The sequence below is a fragment of the Dama dama genome, chromosome 11, assembly GCF_033118175.1.
Source record: "Dama dama isolate Ldn47 chromosome 11, ASM3311817v1, whole genome shotgun sequence".
Taxonomy (NCBI): domain Eukaryota; kingdom Metazoa; phylum Chordata; class Mammalia; order Artiodactyla; family Cervidae; genus Dama; species Dama dama.
This window is the reverse complement of record NC_083691.1, coordinates 8,697,997-8,717,676: the sequence shown is the minus strand read 5'-3', so window position 1 is coordinate 8,717,676 and position 19,680 is coordinate 8,697,997. Positions and strand designations below refer to the sequence as shown.

General features: G+C 44.3%; 1 protein-coding gene across 2 annotated transcripts in view; it reads left to right on the top strand.

The window, feature by feature from the left end:
• Nucleotides 1-19,680, top strand: part of GARNL3 (GTPase activating Rap/RanGAP domain like 3) — a 159,664-nt gene that overhangs the window by 103,542 nt on the left and 36,442 nt on the right. For both annotated transcript variants that reach the window (XM_061154616.1, XM_061154617.1), the window contains 5 exons: nucleotides 163-189; nucleotides 8,000-8,075; nucleotides 8,712-8,810; nucleotides 9,866-9,969; nucleotides 17,453-17,561. In XM_061154616.1, coding sequence (XP_061010599.1) covers nucleotides 163-189; nucleotides 8,000-8,075; nucleotides 8,712-8,810; nucleotides 9,866-9,969; nucleotides 17,453-17,561 — 415 coding nt within the window. The remainder of the gene's footprint in view (nucleotides 1-162; nucleotides 190-7,999; nucleotides 8,076-8,711; nucleotides 8,811-9,865; nucleotides 9,970-17,452; nucleotides 17,562-19,680) is intronic.

The following is a 19,680-nucleotide window of genomic DNA, read 5'->3' as shown; positions in this document are numbered from 1 at the left end:
AAAAAGTACACAGGAAAAGTAAACTTTAGCTTAAAAATGGAATATTTTGAAGTGGAGAAAAGTGGTGTCAGTGACAGTAGATGAAGCTTGGCTTTCACAGAAAGTCAACATAAAATGATCACCATTCATTTTGGACTTAACTTTTTGAACTTCATTTGACAGGACTTGCTGGTCCTTGAAGAACAAGAGGTAAGTACTGTCGCGAGATGCCGGGTCCTGCTACCCCGCCTTGCTGTTTGTCAGTGAGCTTCCCGTTCACCAGAAACACAGCCTTTTCTCCCAGGCACACCTCTCCGTGGATTTGCACAGCCAGTCTCTTATCGCTGGAAGACTTGACTGACGTATTTTGTCTGGTGTATTTCAGAATTTTCTGTGCAGCTAGCCATAAAGATAGAGAAACAGTCAAGCTGCTTAAATCTGCTTGGAATCATTCAAATTTTAATCCCATGATCAGGATGAGGAATGAGGTTTTCATTTTCGTTTAATTAAAGCTAAGGTACTTTGTTAGCACATTCACAATGCCGTATGATGTGCATGTTTCCATTCCTTGTTGTCCCACTTAAAAAAGAATGTTAGGTTTCATAAGTGCATGACTAACATAGAGAAATATCTGAAATACTGTCACTCAACAGTTAACTATTCACTCAATGAGAGTGTGTGTACACTGTTCCTATTGGTAAATGGCTCTATCACCTGTCCAGTCGCTAAGGCCAGACTTGGAAACATCCTTAATACCTCCCATCTCTCACACCCCATCTAATCCATCGGCACATTCCGATGACACTTCTTCAAAACATATCCCTGACTCACATGCTTCTCAGTGCTTCCACCACCACCACTCTGATCCATAGACACCAGCCCTACCATCGCCCACCTGGATTCTGCAGAGCCTCCTGCTCTTCTGCCTGCTTCCTCTCTTGCCCTCTCTTCTGGTTTTCATAGAGCATCCAAACATGGCAAGCCATCTCCTCCCTTTGCTCAGAACTCAATGGCTTCCCATCCCACTCAGAGTGAAGCCCAAGGTCTTCACTGCAGCCTGCTAGGGCCTGTGTAATAAGGCCATCCTCTGCTCCACACTAGCCACTGACCTCCTGCTTCCATGTCCTCAGGAAGCCTGCTGCTCCCACTGCAGGGATGCTCGTCCCAGATATCTCCTGGGTCACACCCTCTCTTGATTGGCATCTCTGCTCAGGGAGGACTTCCCAGCCCCTTAACTAGAATATCTCTCACCCACTGCCCTCCTACACTGCTTTGTTGATCATCTTAACACATGGATTTCATTTATTCAGTTTTTATCTGTTGCCCCCACTAGAACAGGGACTTCTTCCATTTTTCTTCACAGATGTATCCTCAGAGCCTAGAATAGTACATATAGAGGACACATAGTAAATATTTGGTTAAATATGTGAATTACTTATTGACTGAGTGAATTATGAAATTGTATGATGCCATTGAAAGAAATGAGGTAGATCTTTACTGGCATGGGAAGATTTCCACAACATAGTACTTACTGAGGAAAAAACAATTTGTGGGGCAATACAGTATAAGCCTAGTTGTTTCTATAGGCAAAGATTTCTATGTATATTCATTCATTCCTTGATTCAGCAAATGTTTACTGACCTCTGACTGTGGGTGTACTGTCTACTGTTTGAGGCGTTGGGGATACATTGATGAACAAGGCAAGGTCCCTTCTTCATGGAGCTACAATCTGCTGAGCTGAGACAAACTAAGCAAGAAAATAAACAAACATAAACACAGTCCTACCGACAATTCCAAGAGCTTTGGGGAAAGTAAACAAGGTCATAACACAGCAGAAGGAGTAGATTTTACCCACTGGCCAAACAGAGAAGGTTTCTCTGAGGCAGCGACATCTCAGCTGATTCCTGAACATGGCAATGTAAAGTTGAGGAAGGAGGCGGAGAGGCTTTCCCCCACATTGTTGGCAGGAATTGCCGTGGGCAGGTTAGTGGAAGTGTCGGGCAGGATGTGGCAGAGAATGGGCAAAAGGAGACATCTACATTGTAATCTACATATTATCCATGTACATGTACATATCATGCTTGTTGCTGAAGAATCCATGAACTCCATGTGTAATTGTAAAAGGCAAAAGATAAAAGTCATACACATTTCTGGTAAACATTTGAAAAATGCAGAAATGAACAAAAGATATAAGGAAAATGTCACCTAAAATCATAGAGAAAACTGGTATTGGTAGAGTATCCTATTTTGATCTATATTTGCCATATTTTACACAAGATTAGAGTTACACCATGTATAGTTTTAGGCTTCCCTCATGTCTCAGCAGTAAAGAATCTGCATGCAGTGCAGGAGCCGTTGGAGATGTGGGTTCGATCCCTGGGTCGGGAAGGTCCCCTGGAGGAGAGCGTGGCAACCCACCCCGGTCTTCTTGCCTGGAGAATTCCGTGGACAGAGGAGCCTGGAGCGCTACAGTCCATAGAGTCACAAAGAATTGGACACGACTGAAGCAACTTAGCACGCGTGCATGTATAGTTTTTATGTCTCAAAATTACTAATTCATTAGTATTTACTGCACGCCCACACAGTATATGCACCTGCCCTTTGTGACAAACAGTACAGAGATGTATCCGTGGAAAACAGGAAGGAGCTTCTCTGGCGGCTCAGATGGCAAAGAATCTGCCTGCAATGCAGAACTGGGTTCAATCTTGGGCTGGGAAGATCCCCTGGAAAAGGGAATGGTTACCCACTCCAGTGTTCTTGCCGGGAGAATTCCATGAACAGAGGAGCCTGGCGGGCTACAGTCCATGGGTTCACAAAGCGTCAGATACAACTGAGTGACTAAGCTCACACACCCCAGTGGGAAACACGAAAGCTCCCCCACTTCACCACTTCCTCCGTCTCTTGAAGAACCCCTGTTTGCTGTTTGGTTTATTCTCTCGTACTTGTCTTTGGACCTCCCAAATTTTGAAAAAGGGGTAGCTCATCTCTTTATTTCTCTATTTTATTTCCTTAGTAAGGGGATATTTGCTAGTAGCAACAAGGGCACTCGTTGTAAGGTACTTGAAGAGCTGTGACCAGTGATCAACATCCTTCACAGCCTCCCTGAGAGCTGTGTGGCCAAGGCACTCTTCTTTAACCCCACCTGCTTCTTGAATTTATCCCAGTTCCTCCCAATTATAGTGAAAATCAGCTGCAAAGATGAGCAGGGAAAAAATTAACAATACTAGTGATGTTCCTGAAAGGTTAGTTATTTGGTAAAGTGTTGTTGGTGTCCTGAAATCCATTGTGTAGAGAGCCCCCTCTCCCCTCGGCAAGAAAAAACATGGTGTCCCAGGCAAACACACATGGAGGGGTTGACAGATGTGTAGGAACACGTGAAACCCAGAAATATGGAGGCATTGCCCAGACAAGAGTAACGAGGAACTGGGGGTATCCAGTTTTGAATTAGGACATCATTTCTTGATCCCAAAAGATTCTTTTGGAATCAGCGGAGCTTTGTGTTCAGTCGCTCAGTCACGTCCGACTCTTTGCGACCCCATGGACTGCAGCACACCAGGCTTCCCTGTCCTTCACCAGCTCCCAGAGCTTGCTCAAACTCGTCCATTGAGTTGGTGATGCCATCCAACCATCTCATGGAGATGGAGTCATTCCCATCTCCTCCTTTATTCTTCCCTCTCACACTTCACTTTCCTTAGAAGAAATATAATTCCTAGCATACTATTAATTCTCAAAAATGTGACTATACGTTGGTTTATAATCATGTTGAGTTTTGTCTCAAAAATTTGGAACTTAAAAATGTAAAGTCCCATACGAGTAGGAATTACAAATATGACCTTATCTCTATGGTGAGTGTCTGAGTGGGACTGAAGTCCTGATAAAACCAGTTCCCACTATTCCCTCCACCAGTCACTTCCCTCCGGGGGCCCAGGTATGTCTTGAGACTTTGCACTCCCAGTCATCCCACAAGACCCCCTGCTGCAAGTAGCAGCCAGCCTCATGAAGCACCGATGACAGCAGGTTCAATGCTGTTAAAATATGACCCGTGATGGTCAGATAGCCCCAAGTCAAGTGATGCCCTCCTCAAATAGCCCCTCATAAAAGCTATCTCCTCCAGAAATACAGTGCATCTGTTCAGCAATACCTTGATTCCTGGAGATAGGAGACAACCCTGTCAGTCATTGACAACATTTGGGAAGCCCTGGAAACAAAATTACCTAAATGAGACTCTGTAATTTCAAGTACTTACCCAGGCCTTGAAGCACCAGTCTTTTGGGAGCCTCCACCTGAAGTGGAGGCTGAAGTGATGCTGAAGCTGAAACTCCAATACTTTGGCCACCTGATACGAAGAACTGACTCACTGGAAAAGACCCTGATGCTGGGAAAGATTGAAGGCAGGAGAAGAAGAGGATGACAGAGGATGAGATGGTTGGATGGCATCACTGACTCGATGGACGTGAGTTTAAACTACGGGAGTTGGTGATGGACAGGGACTGCATGCTGCAGTCCATGGGGTCTCAAAGAGTCCAACTGAACTGAGTGACTGAACTAAACTGAACTTGAAGTGGGCGGGGTCCTCTCGGCAAGGGTGCTGGTGCCAGTGACAGAGCAGCCCCAGAAAAACTTTCCAAAGCTTCAGCCAGTGATCAGGCAGCAATAGGCCCTATTTCTGCTTGTAACTCTCAACTTCACTCAACTCAAAACCATCCTGAGAAGACCGTGGCCCTGGGTTGAAAAGAGCACTGCCTTGCAAGTCGGGAGCCCCAACTTCCAGCTCCAGTCCTGCCATCCACTTAGTCCCAGGCTTGGGCACATCTCGTCTTCCCTGGGCTTCAGTTGTCCTGTCTGTAAAATGAAAGCATGGATTCAGTGGAGCATAGGGCTGTTAGTTCACAGCTCATCGTTTCAGCCTTTGACCCAATACTTCTGCCCTTGGCTTGCTAGCTGTCAGCCCAGCTGGATGTGACCCTGAGCCTCCTGACTTCTGCTGGTTGCTTCCTCCAGTCCAGTGATTCTCAGACAGGGGTCCCTGGGCCAGCAGTGTCAGCATCACCTGTGGACTTGTCACAAATACAGATTCTTGGACCCTACCCCAGACCTGTGGGATTGGAGACCCTGAGGATGGGGCCAGCAATCTTTATTTTAATAAGCCTTCCAGCTGATACTGATGCCCATTCAAGTTTGAGAACCACTGCTTTAATCCCTGTGCTGTTATTCTAAGAAGGTTATCTGTCAGACCCCAAACCACTGTAGGTACTTATTAAGATACCACTGAGAATGGAAAAGGTGCCAGAGTCATGGAGATACTTGATTGCTATCATCATTCCCAAAACAGAGAAAGAAGAGCTACAAAAAAAAAAGAAGAAGAAGAACCCCAGAGTGACAGAGATCCTTGACAAAAACCCCAAGAAATTTACCAAAAACAGGTTTATGCAGAAGAGGTGACCATTTGGAGGCAACTGTGAAAAATAAGTTGTTTCTGACCACTTGTGTTTCTTTTCTCATTTATCACACACACAGTTGTTCCATGAATATTTATTAACCCTCTCCAAAATACTCAGCACAGTGGCGGGCCCTGGAGATTCCACAGAGAGTAAGATGTGTACCATCTCTCCTCCCTGGGACTTACGTTCTAGTGGTGCGTGCGTGCTCAGTCACTTCAGTCGTGTCCGACTCTTTGCGACTGCCAGGCTCCTCTGTCCATGGGATTCTCCAGGCAGGAATACTGGAGTGGGTTGCCATGCCCTCCTCCAGGGGATCTTCCTGACCAAGGGATTGAACCCAGGTCTTCTTCATCTCTAGCACCACAGGCAGATTCTTTACCACTGAACCACCAGAGAAGCCCAAGTTCTAGTGGTTGAAACAGACAAATGTGCAAGTTCAATAAAAAGAATTACAGAGTGTAAATAGATCTATTAAGAAGATAAACAAGGTGCCATGAAGGAGACTAACAGTGCGGGGAGGGTGACCATGTTGGGAGATCAGGGAAGGCCTCTCTGAATTGACATGTGAGCTGAGACCCACATGGTGGGCAAGAGCCCTGGGTGGAGGCACCATCCTGAAAGCTACCTCTGTCTTCCTCACTCTACAGAGAAAACCACTAGATAGAAAATTATTACTACTGATGGTATGCATCTGTCCTTCAGATGTACTGGGGACAGAAGAATGTTTAGAAGTACAGCCTTAGCCCCTTGGCTTTTCAGAGTTTGAATGCTCCCAGACCAGCCATCCTGAATTCTGTGCTCTGCCTTGACCCACCCACCTCTGCCCCATTGGCAATGCTTTGTTGTTGTTGTTGTTGTTGTTTAGTCACTAAGTTGTGTCAACTCTTTGCGATCCGTGAACTTTAGCCCTCCAGGCTCCTCTGTCCATGGGATTTTCCAGGCAGAATACTGGAGTGGGTTGCTATTTCCTTCTCCAGGGGATCACCTTGATGGAGAAATGGACTAAACGTCTGTCTTCCCCTAGATGACTTGAGAGATCCCCTGCAAAGGCTTGGGAAGGAGAAAAGTAGGTTAGGTTTTGCCAAAGGTTGGGCTCACCCTAATCACTTCCCAGGCCTCAAGAGTGAAATGGCTTGCATTAAAAATCCAAGTGGGGTATAGTTTCTTTTTTGGAGGGTAGGGTTATTATTTTTTTGATATTAATTTTCTTTTAATACCAAGTCACTATAATACTGTGTCATTTTTAAACATTTTATTCTTAATGGATTCCACTCCCTAGCTGTTTCCAACAGAAACAATCTACAAGGCTAGTTTTTCTACAATCTCAATAGTTTCCACATTCCCAAGGCCAAGTCTACCCATACTGCCCTTGCCTAAGCCCATGACAGGTTGGAGAAGAGGAATCAAAAATAGCCTTTCCTCTTCCACCTAAGAATTGTGCTCTTTCTCTAGGGCCTATTTTCCAGAAGCAGACCTCTGAGTTCAGAAATGATCTCTATGAGGTCAAATGGCAGAGGCATCGAAGGATTGTCTTTTTCTCAATATGGCTGGCAATATTTTATTCACTTTGGTTCTCTGTTGGCTCCTTAACTGGCAACTTAGAATCCCCTCATCAGACAGCCTTGCAAAAATTGATCTTTTCCAACCTCAGATTTTTGTTTTAATTATGCATTACAAAAAAAGCATAGACTATAATATAATGAAGACCTACGAACCTATTACTCAGTTTAAGAAAAAATTATATGAAAAACACAATTGTGGTATTTCCCTGGTGGCCTTGTGGTTAGGATTCTGGGCTTTCACTGTGGTGACCCAGGTTTAGTTCTGGGTCAGGAAAAATTCTGCAAGGCAAGTGGCGCAGCCAAAAATTAAATAAATACAATTGAGCTCCCCGATCCTATTCTCTCTTCCCTGTAGAAGCTGCTATCTTGCATTTGGTATTTATCACTCCCACAGGATCTGATTTTAATCCTACATTTAATGTTGAGGATAGTAGACTGAACATTTGCACTGGCTACTTCTTGATTGCTTTTTTCTCCCCACATCTGTTTTGTGACTTTTTGAGATTAAATAGCTTTAGGAATTGGGGCAAATGAGCTTTTAGACTACATTGTCTTCAGTTTCCATTTCTATTTCTAAAAGAATCTGTGAGTTTTTAGCCTCAGGTTGTTGGCTTAAACTTTGAATCTCTCTGAGCTCTCTGCTAGCTGGGTTCCAGACTGCCACTGCTGGGCTGATCAGAGCATGGTGCCAGTCCTGTGAGCTCCTGGGGTCTGTTTACTTTGAGCACTGTTTTGCTGCAGAATGGATCTGGCATCCTGCAGGCTCCATTGGTAATGAAATTTCCAGTGAACTCACAGAAGAACACAGGGTTTCCTCCGTAAGCTATAAAAATCTATAAAAATCAACAAATAATTGTTGTTAATATGGGTCAAAATTGAGGTGGAGGGGAGGAAGTAATCTAGCAAGTAGCCTTTGAGGTCACTGTAGGGTCCCTAAATAATGACCAACACATCTCATAACTGTGTCTGCTTTGATGAGAAAATTAAATCTAGCACCTTTTGTTGTCTCATTGTAAGGGCTCTGTGAATTTCAAGTTTGGGGTTCTTTTTGCCAAAGATGGCCAGCTCACAGATGATGACATGTTCAGCAATGGTGAGTGTCTCCCCCTTTTTCTAAAGCAAACCCTGCCCCTCCTCATTGCAATTTAGATTCCAACTCATCTTACCTGCTGAGTCTTTAATGCAAAGAAATAACCAATAGTTTTTATGACGTTGAAGGGTAAATTTTCAGGGTAAATTTGGTAGGACACATGTTTGCCCAGTTTTGTTCATTTGACAAATATTCACTGGTCACTGAATCTGTGCCAGACACTGGCATGGGGGATTCAGTGTAACTGGAAAATTACATGGGGATTTGTTATCTCAGGAGCAACAGGGAAATTTTTCTCTGGGATTTTTATGCTTAAGAGAATTAGAAAATGGCCCTCTTTTCCTGTTATTTAGCACTTTTCGTATTAAACACCTGTTCCTTATTGATAGGAGTAGTAATAATGTTTTCCTTCTGCATTACTAGATCCTTGTGAATCCAGCCTGGCAGCACTCAGGTTGCTTATACTGACTCTGTAGTTTTTCCTTTCCTCAGATTCTGGGAAGTGTGGGCCTCCTGCACAGTCTCCAGAAGAGGGAATGTCCGTGGAGCCTAGTTAATCTTCAAAGGATTTCAGTACATAGCTAGAAACTAGGACCTTGTGGACACTGCACTTTGTTCACACTTCACCTCTTCTTACAGAAATCGGAAGCGATGCTTTTCAAAAATTTTTAAATCTGCTGGGTGACACCATCACTCTCAAGGGCTGGACAGGCTACCGTGGTGGTCTGGACACCAAAAGTAAGCTTGCCTCCTCCTCCATTCTGTTGTGTTTTGTAGAAGTTTTGTTTGCCAGCCTCATCTGAATTTGAATTTATACCCAGGGTGGAGTATGCTGTCTTATAACCGTATAGCATTTCTGGGTTTGTTCTTATGCCTGTACTTCTGTCATTTTATCTGCTCTTCACAGCCAGTCCTGGAGGTAAGCCAGGCAGGTGACGTGAGGCTCACTGGCCTAAATTTGATAAGCTTCAAATAGGGTACCCTGAGCCTCTGGGGGCCTTATCTCTGCACCAGCCCACGCTGAAGTCACTTCACAGATTCTGAATAAGGGAAGGTCAGGCGGTTTGTGAGAGCTTAACTGAGAGTACCTTAGCTGGTAGATGTTGGGATACAGTATTCAGCCCCAGTGGTCAGGCCCAGCTTCCCACCCCCATGACCCCTCTGACAAGCTCTGTGTGCCCATGGTCACTCGTGGAGTCCATCAGCCTCATTTCCCTTTCCTGGGATAATCTGATAGACACCCCTAGGAGTTAGACACTACTTTTATCTCTATTTGCAAGTTTTAAGAAACTGAGGCTCAGAGAAAGGTGAGGTAATGTGTCAGAAGAAACATAGCTAATGAGAACTCAAATCTGAGTCTGCCCAACTCCAAACTCCATGCTATTAGTCGTTATACAATGCTGCCAGGGATATAGCTCCTTTTGTTTTATGGACATGATAATTACTTGTATGTCATCTTGTGTTCATTTTGGCCAGGACACCAGCAGTAACTAGAAGGCAAGGAGCTGTAACATGCTGTCCCTTGGGGCTCAGACTTCTGATAATCTCCTCTGCTCTAAGCAAGGCATGAATGAAACAGCAAGAGAACTTAGAGGGGGAAGAAGAGGCCCCCACGTGGGCAGTAGCCTTGCCTCAGCTGGAGAGGGATTCGTACTGTTGCCTCCACTCAGGTGGATGATCATAGGATCTTTGGAATGGGCTAACTGCTGTGTTCCTCTAGCCTGCAAATAAAGACTGTTTCCTTACGGCCTCAGGATTCCCTGTGCCCACTAAATGCATATTGTATTTTACAGATGACACCACAGGGATTCATTCTGTTTATACCATCTACCAAGGGCATGAGATCATGTTTCATGTTTCCACCATGTTGCCATATTCCAAAGAGAACAAACAGCAGGTATGTGTGAACACGCAAAACACCCACCGGTGACCTCAGTGTGGAGAACGCATTGCTGACTTCATAGAATCAAAGACTGTGGATGTTCATACACGAGCTGAATTTCAGGACCAGTTTGGGGATGTTGTTTCCAGTCTGTTTGCTTGCAGTTTCACCAAGGCTTAGGAAGAACTACCGTCACTGGTGCTGGCCCCTTCAGGAGATAAAGGCTCAGACAGTCATGCACCTGTGTGTCTGTGTGACCGTGTGTGTGTGTGCCTGTGTGTGAGTGTGGTTTTCTAGACCCCGACAGACTGTTTTGCATATACGCATCCTGTGACTTCTGTCCATGCGCCTGTGTCTTGTCAGAATGGTTGCACGCATTTTTTCAGGTTAATGCAGGAAGTTAACACTGACCATTTCCCCAATGGCCTGTGTCCCGTTGCAAAAAAAACTACCTAAGAACACTCTACCCACCGCAGAGATTAGCTGTTTCCAAGAGAAAACTTGCCCATTTGATGAAATCTAGATATAACAAAGATACATGCTGCTGGTTTTTTAAGGATTTGGGGGGTTCCATTTACCTTTGTATTAGATTCTTATCCCTTTTGTACACATTGAAGGCATCTGTGTAAGTAAATGTCACAAACATGAATAGACAGTTGTTCAGCAAAGACTTGCGAGAAATGTGAACCTAGAGACAGGATGTGAGGGCTAAAAGGGCTTTTTTCTAAACACTTATAATCCTTATTTCAGTAAGACTCCAGTAGGAGAAAGACACAAAGCAGACCGCTGGGCTAAAAAGTGATGTTGTGATCATGAGACGTAGCGATGCTTCGGGGACATGCAGCTGGTGGGCTAAGGAAGAGCTAGTTCTGTTTGATGGTTTGGGGCCCGGAGTAAGGAGCTGGAGGATTGTCTTACAGGCAGTGCAGACCCTCTGGAGAATTTAAACTTGCTCTGATTTTAGAAGGCTAACTGGTAAGGGACTGGCATAAGCAGGAAGTGCCTCGGCCCAGTAAGCTTACTTAAGTGTCTAAGAGTTCCTTTTTGCAAGCTTCTTCCCTTGTGTGGCTGAGGTGACCTATATTATCACTACCAGGCTTCACCTCTTAGGAGATGAAGCTCTTAGGATCCTGGGTTCATATGGAGAAGAGAGACCAAGCTGACCCTCACACTCACCATGAATTATGTTGACCTCTTACATCGCAACAATGATAGGGAAAAAATTCCACTGAAATATTTCATAACCCTTCTCCTCCCCCAACCCTGACCTTTTCAGCCCCGTACATTCACCAAAATTGCCTGTGTCCTGTGACAAATGATGGCATTAGTCGGAGACAGGAGGAATAAATGTGACAGATCAACCTTTGCCCAACTCCAGACTTTAACCTTATCTTTTTGAAGGGGCTGTTAGCATATTAAGACAAAACAGGCTCACCAGGAGCACTGAAATGTTCCCAGATGAACTCCAGTGTTCTCAACGTCTTAGCTGGATCTGTGTGTAGTACTTGCCCAGCATCAGTAGATGTGAAGAAAATCACAACTATGAAACTTGTCTCTATTATCAGAAAGATAAAGCAGGGGGGAAGAGAGCCAAAGAAGTGCAGAATGACAGTGAACCTTCTCGGTGCAGAGAAGGACCAGTAACTGCAAGCCTCTGTCTGTACCTGCCATGGTCTCTTTGGGGCCTAAGGTAACAGTCAAGAAATCTTGGTGGCTCATAAGATCTTGGTGGCTCTTTGATCTCCTAACATCTAAAACACTAGTGGAACAGTCTGAGCCACATCCCAAACCTGATGTAAAGAAACAAACTTTCACAAAGATTTTGGAGATTTTGGTTTTACAATAACTCCTTCATCTCTCTCCTCTATCACTGAAATAAACCACAGTGGGGGCAAGGAAGCCGGTGTTGATATTTGTCTTTCTGGGGCTTGTCTTCTCCCTAACATCTGTGATATACTCGCCCCTAAGATCCAGTCTCCCAGCGCTCCAGAACCCAAGGCAGCTTTCAGTTCAGTTCAGTTCAATTCAGTTCAGTCGCTCAGTCGTGTCCGACTCTTTGCGACCCCATGAATCGCAGCACGCCAGGCTTCCCTGTCCGTTGCCAACTCCCAGAGTTTACTCAAACTCATGTCCATTGAGTCAGTGATGCCAGCCAACTATCTCATCCTCTGTCGTCCCCTTCTCCTCCTGCCTTCAATCTTTCCCAGCATCAGGGTCTTTTCAAATGAGTCAGTTCTTCACATCAGGTGGCCAAAGCATTGGAGTTTCAGCTTCAACATCAGTCCTTTCAGTGAATATTCAGGACTGATTTCCTTTAGGATGGACAGGTTGGATCTCCTTGCAGTCCAAGGGACTCTCAAGAGTCTTCTCCAACACCACAGTTCAAAAGCATCAGTTATTCGGCACTCAGCTTTCTTCACAGTCCAACTCTCACATCCATACATAACCACTGGAAAAACCATAGCCTTGACCAGACGGACCTTTGTTGGCAAAGTAATGTCTCTGCTTTTTAATATGCTATCTAGGTTGGTCATAACTTTCCTTCCAAGGAGTAAGCGTCTTTTAATTTCATGGCTGCAGTCACCATCTGCAGTGATTATTGCCAAATTCAGACTTAAACAAGAGAGTGGGGATGACCACTAGACCATTCAGGTATGACCTAAATCAAATCCCTTATGAATATACAGTGGAAGTGAGAAATAGATTTAAGGGACTAGATCTGATAGACAGAGAGCCTGATGAACTATGGACAAAGGCAGCTTTCAGGACCAGATAAAAGCAGAGGCTCTGTGTCAGCCCTGGGCCCAGCCCCAGTTCTGCCTCACGGTGGCTCTGAGATCCTGGACTCATTGTGTGTGATGACAGCCCCAGGGCTCAGTTCTCAGCTCCTTTCTCTGCTCTTTCTACACTCACACACCCATTCATGTCCCAGCACATCTCATGGCTCTGAATAGGTTTTATCTGCCACAGACTCCCAAACTTACATCCCCAGCCAGCCTAGGGGGAACTCCAGACCAAATATGCAGCCTTCTTGACGCCTCCCCTGGGCTCCACGTCTCATACCCTGTCTGTCCAAAGCTGAATTCCCTCCTCTTTCAGTGTCTGAGGCAAGATGGCCTTAGAATCATTCTTGATTCTTGTCTCTCCTTCTCATCCCACATTCAGTTTGTCAGGAAATCCTGTGGGCTCGACCTTCAGGTGACACCTGAGCTTTTGTCACACTTCAGTTACCATGCTGAATAAATGCCTCTCCAGCCTCCCTGGTGCCCTGACAGAGTATTTCTCAATCCACTGGCCATAGCGATCCTTAAAAATGCGTGTCAGCCTCTTCCCAAACGCCTAGTGGCTTCCGCTTCACTCAGAGTCAAACCCAGATCCTTAGAGTGGCTGAAGGCCCCGAGTGGCCTCCGCTCCTCTCTGGTCCCCTCACCCACTGCTCTCCTGGTTTCCTCCCTTCCAGTCACATTGTCTCCCTTTCCTGTCCCGAGTCACCAGACACTGCTCCACTTAAAGCTCCAAGGCTTTAAGTTACCCTTCCTTCTTCCTAGAACTCTCTGCTACCTGGTATCCTCTGGCTGACTCACTCACCACCCTCAGATCTACCCAAATGCCCGCTGTTAAAATGACCCCATGACTGAATTAAAGCCACAACCCACCCAACCCCAGCGCCCCCAGGCCCCTGCATGCTCCCGTTCCTCCATGGCACACAGTGTCACCTAACATTACACATATTATTTAGAATACTTGTTTACGTTTACTGTGTAATTTCTGTGCGCACTGCTAGAGTGTATGCCCCACGAAGGCAGGAATTTTGTCTGCTTTGTTCCTTGTATAGAGCAGGAGCTAAATAATTACTTATAAAAATATATATAAAAACTTTATTGAGACATATTTCATATACCATTCACTTAACCCACTTAAATATGTTCACATGATTATTCAACTATCACCATAGTCAATTTTAGAATATTTCATTACCCTGAAGAGAAATCTCTCAGGGCTTTGCCATCACTCCCCACTCCCCGCTGCCTAGCCTCTGGTAACTAGCAACCTGCTTTCTCTTTCGATTTGTCTATTCTGGACACTTTGTATAAATGGAATCACATCATATGTGGTCTTTTGTAACTAGCTTCTTGCACTTGTCATGTTTTCAAGGTTTGTCCATGTTGTAGCCTGTATCTGTATTTCATCCCTTTTTATTGCAGAATAATTTCCTATTTTATAGATACATTTTGTTTATCCATTCATCAGTTGATGGATCAGCAATTACTTATTGTCATTTTAACATAACGTTTACAATTTTAACCACTTTTGAATTTACAGTTCAGTGGCATTAATTCCATTAAGTGCATTGTTGTGCAGGTCATCACCACGGTCCATCTCCAGAACTTTATCATCTTCCCATAATGAAAGCCTGTACCCATTAATCAGTAAATCCACATTTCTCCCTCCCCCAGCCCTTGGCACCCACCGCAATCCTCTCTGTCTTGATGAATTTCATCATTCTAGGAATCTTATGTAAGTGGAATCATACATTTTTCCTTTCTCTCTGGCTTATTTCACTATCACAATGTCCTCAGGTTCATCCATATTGTACCATGTGTCAGAATTTCCTTCTTTTTTAAGGCTGAGTAGTATTCCACATTTTTATACCACATTTTCTTTATCCATTGGTAGTCATTTCCACCTTTCAGCTGTTATCAATACAGCTGCTAAGAGCATTGGTGTACAAATATTTGTTTGAGTATCTGCTTTCAATTTTGGGAGTATATACCCAAAAGTGAAATTACTGGATTATATGGTAGTTCTGTGTTTAATTTTTTAAATATTTTTCCCAGTAGTGGCTCTGTTTTACATTCCTACCAGCAATGCATGAGCTCCAATTTCTCCACATTTGTAACAACACTTGTTATTTGAGTTGTTTTAAAATAGCTATTCTGATGGGTGTGAGGTGGTATCTCATTTTGCTTTTGATTTGCATTTCTGTAATTATTAGTGATATTGAGCATCTTTTGTGTTTATTATCCATCTGTATATTTTCTTTAAAGCATTGTGTATTCAAGTCCTATGCTTATATTTTAATCACATTATTTGAGTTTTTTTGTTGTTGTGTTGTAGGAGTTCTTTATATATGATTGAATATATGACTTGTATATATTTCTCCCATTCTTTGGGGTGCCTTTTTATTTTGTTGATAGTATCCTTTATTGTAAACAGAAGTTTTAAATTTTAATGTAATCAAATTTATGCATTTTTCTTTCATTGGCTATGCCTTTAGTGTCATATCTAAGAAGTAATTGCCAAAAATCTTTTTGCATTGAATTGAACTGAAATTATCAGAGCATCTCTAAGCCTTAGTTTTTTCATTTGCAAAATAAGAGTATGATCTTATATGAGTCAGATAGAGATCCTGTTCTCAGGAGCTTACAATGTAGAATAGGGGACACAGAGGGATCCACGGAGAAAAGTGAATCATTCTCTTTGGCCAGTTATGCAAAGACCAGTTATGCAAAGGTCTTGGACAGGGCTTGGCAAACTATGGCCCATGGACCAGATCCAGCAGACTGCTTGGTTTGTTAAATAAAGTGTTATTGGAAAACAGTCTTGCCCATTGATTTATGAATTGTCTACAGCTGCTTTTGTGCCACGACAGCGGAGCTGGGGTTGTAAATAATATGATCTGCATACCCCAAATACTTACTGTCTGGACCTTAGTTGTTGTGCAGTTGCTCAGTTCAGTTCAGTTCAGTCGCTCAGTCTTGTCTGACTCTTCGCGAGCCCATGGACTGCAGCACGCCAGGCTTCCCTGTCCATTGCCAACTCCCAGAGTTTACTCAAACTCATGTCCATTGAGTCAGTGATGCCAGCCAACCATCTCATCCTCTGTCTTCCCCTTCTCCTCCTGCCTTCAATCTTTCCCAGCATCAGGGTCTTTTCAAATGAGTCAGTTCTTCACATCAGGTGACCAAAGGATTGGAGTTTCAGCTTCAACATCAGTCCTTTCAGTGAATATTCAGGACTGATTTCCTTTAGGATGGACAGGTTGGATCTCCTTGCAGTCCAAGGGACTCTCAAGAGTCTTCTCCAACACCACAGTTCAAAAGCATCAAGTTGCCCAGTCATGACCAACTCTTAGCGACCCCATAAACTGCAGCATACCAGGTTTCCCTGTCCTTCACCATATCCTGAAGCTTGCTCAAACTCATGTCCATTGAGTCGGTGATGCCATCCAACCATCTCTTCCTCTGTTACGCCCTTATTTTCCTCCTGTCCTCGATCTTTCCCAACATCAGGGTCTTTTCCAATGAGTCGGCTCTTCACATCAGGTGGCCAAAGTATTGGAGCTTCAGCAGCAGTCCTTCCAATGACTATTCAGGGTTGATTTCCTTTAGGATTGACTGGTTTGATCTCCTTGCAGTACAAGGGACTGTCAAGAGTCTGGACCTTCACAGAAAAGATTTACTGACATATACACAATGGAATATTACTCAGCCATAATAAGGAACGCATCTGAGACAGTTCTAATGAGGTGGATGAACCTAGAACCTATTATACAGAGTGAAGTAAGTCAGAAAGAGAAAGATAAATACCGTATTCTGATGCATGGATACGGAATCTAGAAAAATGGTACTGAAGAATTTATTTCCAGGGCAGCAGTGGAGAAACAGACATAAAGAATAGACTTATGAACAGGGGGAGAGGGGAGGAGAGGGTGAGATGTATGGAAAGAGTAACATGGAAACTTACATTACCGTATGCAAAATAGATAGCCATGGGAATTTGCTGTCTGGCTCAGGAAACGCAAACAGGGGCTCTGTATCAACCTAGAGGGGTGGGATGGGGAGGGAGGTGGGAGGGAGGTTCAGAAGGGAGGGGATATATATGTATCTATGGCTGATTCATGTTGTGGTTTGACAGAAAACAGCAAAATTCTGTAAAGCAATTATCCTTCAATTAAAAAACATTAATTAAAAAAAAAAAAAGATTTACTGGCCCTAGCTCTAGAAGATGATTTTAGAAAGGTCAGCTGGGGTCAGATTAGATAGAGCCACTGTTCTCACCAAGTATGTGCTTCAGAACTAGTGAAGGCATTCATTTATATTTTTAAATGTGCATATTTGAGCCCGTCCCCAGGGAATTCTGATGTAATGCCTCTGATCTGGGGGCCTTGAACTCCAGGCTAAGGAGATGAAGCAGGAGTAAAGGTGAACCTGATCAGAGCAGTAAAGTGGGAGAGAATGGAGGCGAGGAGACTGTTAGGAGGCACCTAGGGGAGGGTAGTGAAGATTAAATGCAGGCCTGAGTTGGATGAGGAGCGGAAGAGACTGCCGGATGAGCCAGGAGATGGGCTGGAGAAGTTTGGGAGGCAAGGAGTCAAAGATACTGAAGCTCAGGGCTCTGTGAGCATTGGAGTTTGTTTTGCTGCATTAGCGCATTAACTCTGGGAACATGCCGTGTGTGAGCGGCCTTCTCAATGATGCTGTTCATTTGCATCCAGGTGGAAAGGAAGCGCCACATTGGAAACGACATCGTCACCATAGTGTTCCAGGAAGGGGAGGAACCTTCTCCTGCCTTCAAGCCTTCCATGATCCGCTCCCACTTCACACGTATCCTGGGCCTGTGTGAACCCTCCTGAGGGTTAGCCTCGCTGGACCTGTAATGACCCTGAAGCCTAATGTTATGGTGGACTGGCACATGCTGTTTGTTTTGGTCGCTAGATCCCAGGAGCCACTGTCTCTGTCCACTGCAGTGATGGATGGACTTATTTATTCTCAGAGAATTCTTCACTTCGGAACTGTCTTCCCTTTCCTCAAGTGTCTATGAAATGGGGGGAACTTCCTACCCTCCACTGATAATAAGGGAATTAGAAGAATTATAGGTAGTTAATGCTCTGAGAAATTTACTTTAGGTATAAAAAACTTGCAAGCTGAGATAAAAAGCCAAAATGATGTATCTTTGTTGGTTCTAAGTCCTGGGAATGGCTGCTGCATTACCATCTCTTGACATTTGAGAAGTGATAGAATTAATCCTATTTTTATTTGCTTTCCCTCTGCTCCCTCACATCCCTCTTTAGCTCACATTGCTGAAAGACCTACTGAGGACCTACTGAAGTTCTCAGTAATGTCCAAGCTCATTGCACTCAGACAGGCCTGGGGCATGAGCATGGCCAGCCCAACACATCCCCAGCCATGGCCCCATTGTCCTGGGCCACTGGCCATGACAGTGAGACCCAGCTGTCATGCTGCCCATAATAAGTCAAAGGCAAGTAGCAGTACCTACAGGTTTCCCATAATAAGTAAAAGACAACTAACAGGCATTTTTCAGAATGAATTCTGGTCTAGTTATTCATGTTCCCTGGAGACCCCAGTAAAGATGCTGGGAGCTAGGACCATTGTGACTCATGGCATCTTCAAATAGATTGCTTTGCATCCTCTAGCTTGTTCGCTTATGTCCTAACATTATAGAATGTAAGGTTTTCTTTAAATCATTTATTTGGGGGCTTCCCAGGTGGCTCAGGGATAAAGAATCCACCTGCCAATACAGGAGCTGCAGGAGACACGGGTTTGATCCCTGAGTCATGAAGATCCCTCGGAGGAGGAACTGGCAACCCACTCCAGTATTCTTGCCGAGATAATCCCATGGACAGAGGTGCCTGGCAGGCTACAGTCCATGAGATCGCAGTCAGACATGACAGAAGCAACTGAGCACATTTATTTATTTGGCTGCGCTGGGTCTTAGTTGTGGAACTCGAGATCTTTGATCCTTGTTGTGGCATGCAAGATCTAGTTCCCTGACCAAGGATTGAACCCAGACCACTTGCATTGCAAGCACAGAATCTTAGCCACTGGACCACCAGGGAAGCCCCAGTATGTACGTTTTTAAAAGCTGAAAATTGCCATGAGGGCAGGGAAGAAAACAGGTATGCACATACACATTAGTAATAAGTGATATCTTGTTCTGGTCACTGGGATGGAGGACTAATATTTCCCCCTTCCTGCAGCAGTTCTTCTTACAGAACAAAAGAAAATTCCAGGAGGGTGAGGGAGGTGACTCAGAGTAACAGAGAGATCATCATTATTTTTAGAATTTCCTTTCAGTATGAGTTTTAGATTTGGAACTGGGCTCGTTTGTTTCTCCAAAGGGACAAATCTAAGAGTGGGAGCACTCTGAGGGATTGAAGAGTATGGTATTTCAACCCTAGCTAAGAGAAGCTAGGGCTGGGAGATGCTGGGGGAGGAGAAGGAATGGGAGAAGAAAAAAAAGCTGGTGGAGGTGGTACTATTTTAGACTCAACGTGCCCAACATGAGCAAAGTAGATTGTGCCTAGAGACTGCCACCAGCTACACTGTTTGGGTTTGTTTTGTCTACTAAAAGCCAGATGGAGAGAGAGGGAAAGTATACAGTGGAAACATTTAAACTGCTTTTCCTTTCAAAATGTGTGAGATGAAATATCTGGCTAATTTCATTGGGGATCTTGTATATATTTCCAGGCAAGGGAAGTGATCTTTTTGCTCTGGTTTTGCTTTGTCGTAGTGTTTTCATAGCGTTATTTATATTGCTTTTCTGACAGATTTGAAGGTGAAGCCCTTTCCCAAAAGGATGAGCATGCAGAGGTCAAACCTGTGTCTCCCCTGGCTGTCTCTTTTTTTTTCCTGGCTGTCTCTTTTACAGAAGTCAAGGTTCCATCTCAACCTAAGGGTGACAGGTGCCCTGACCCCAGGAGAG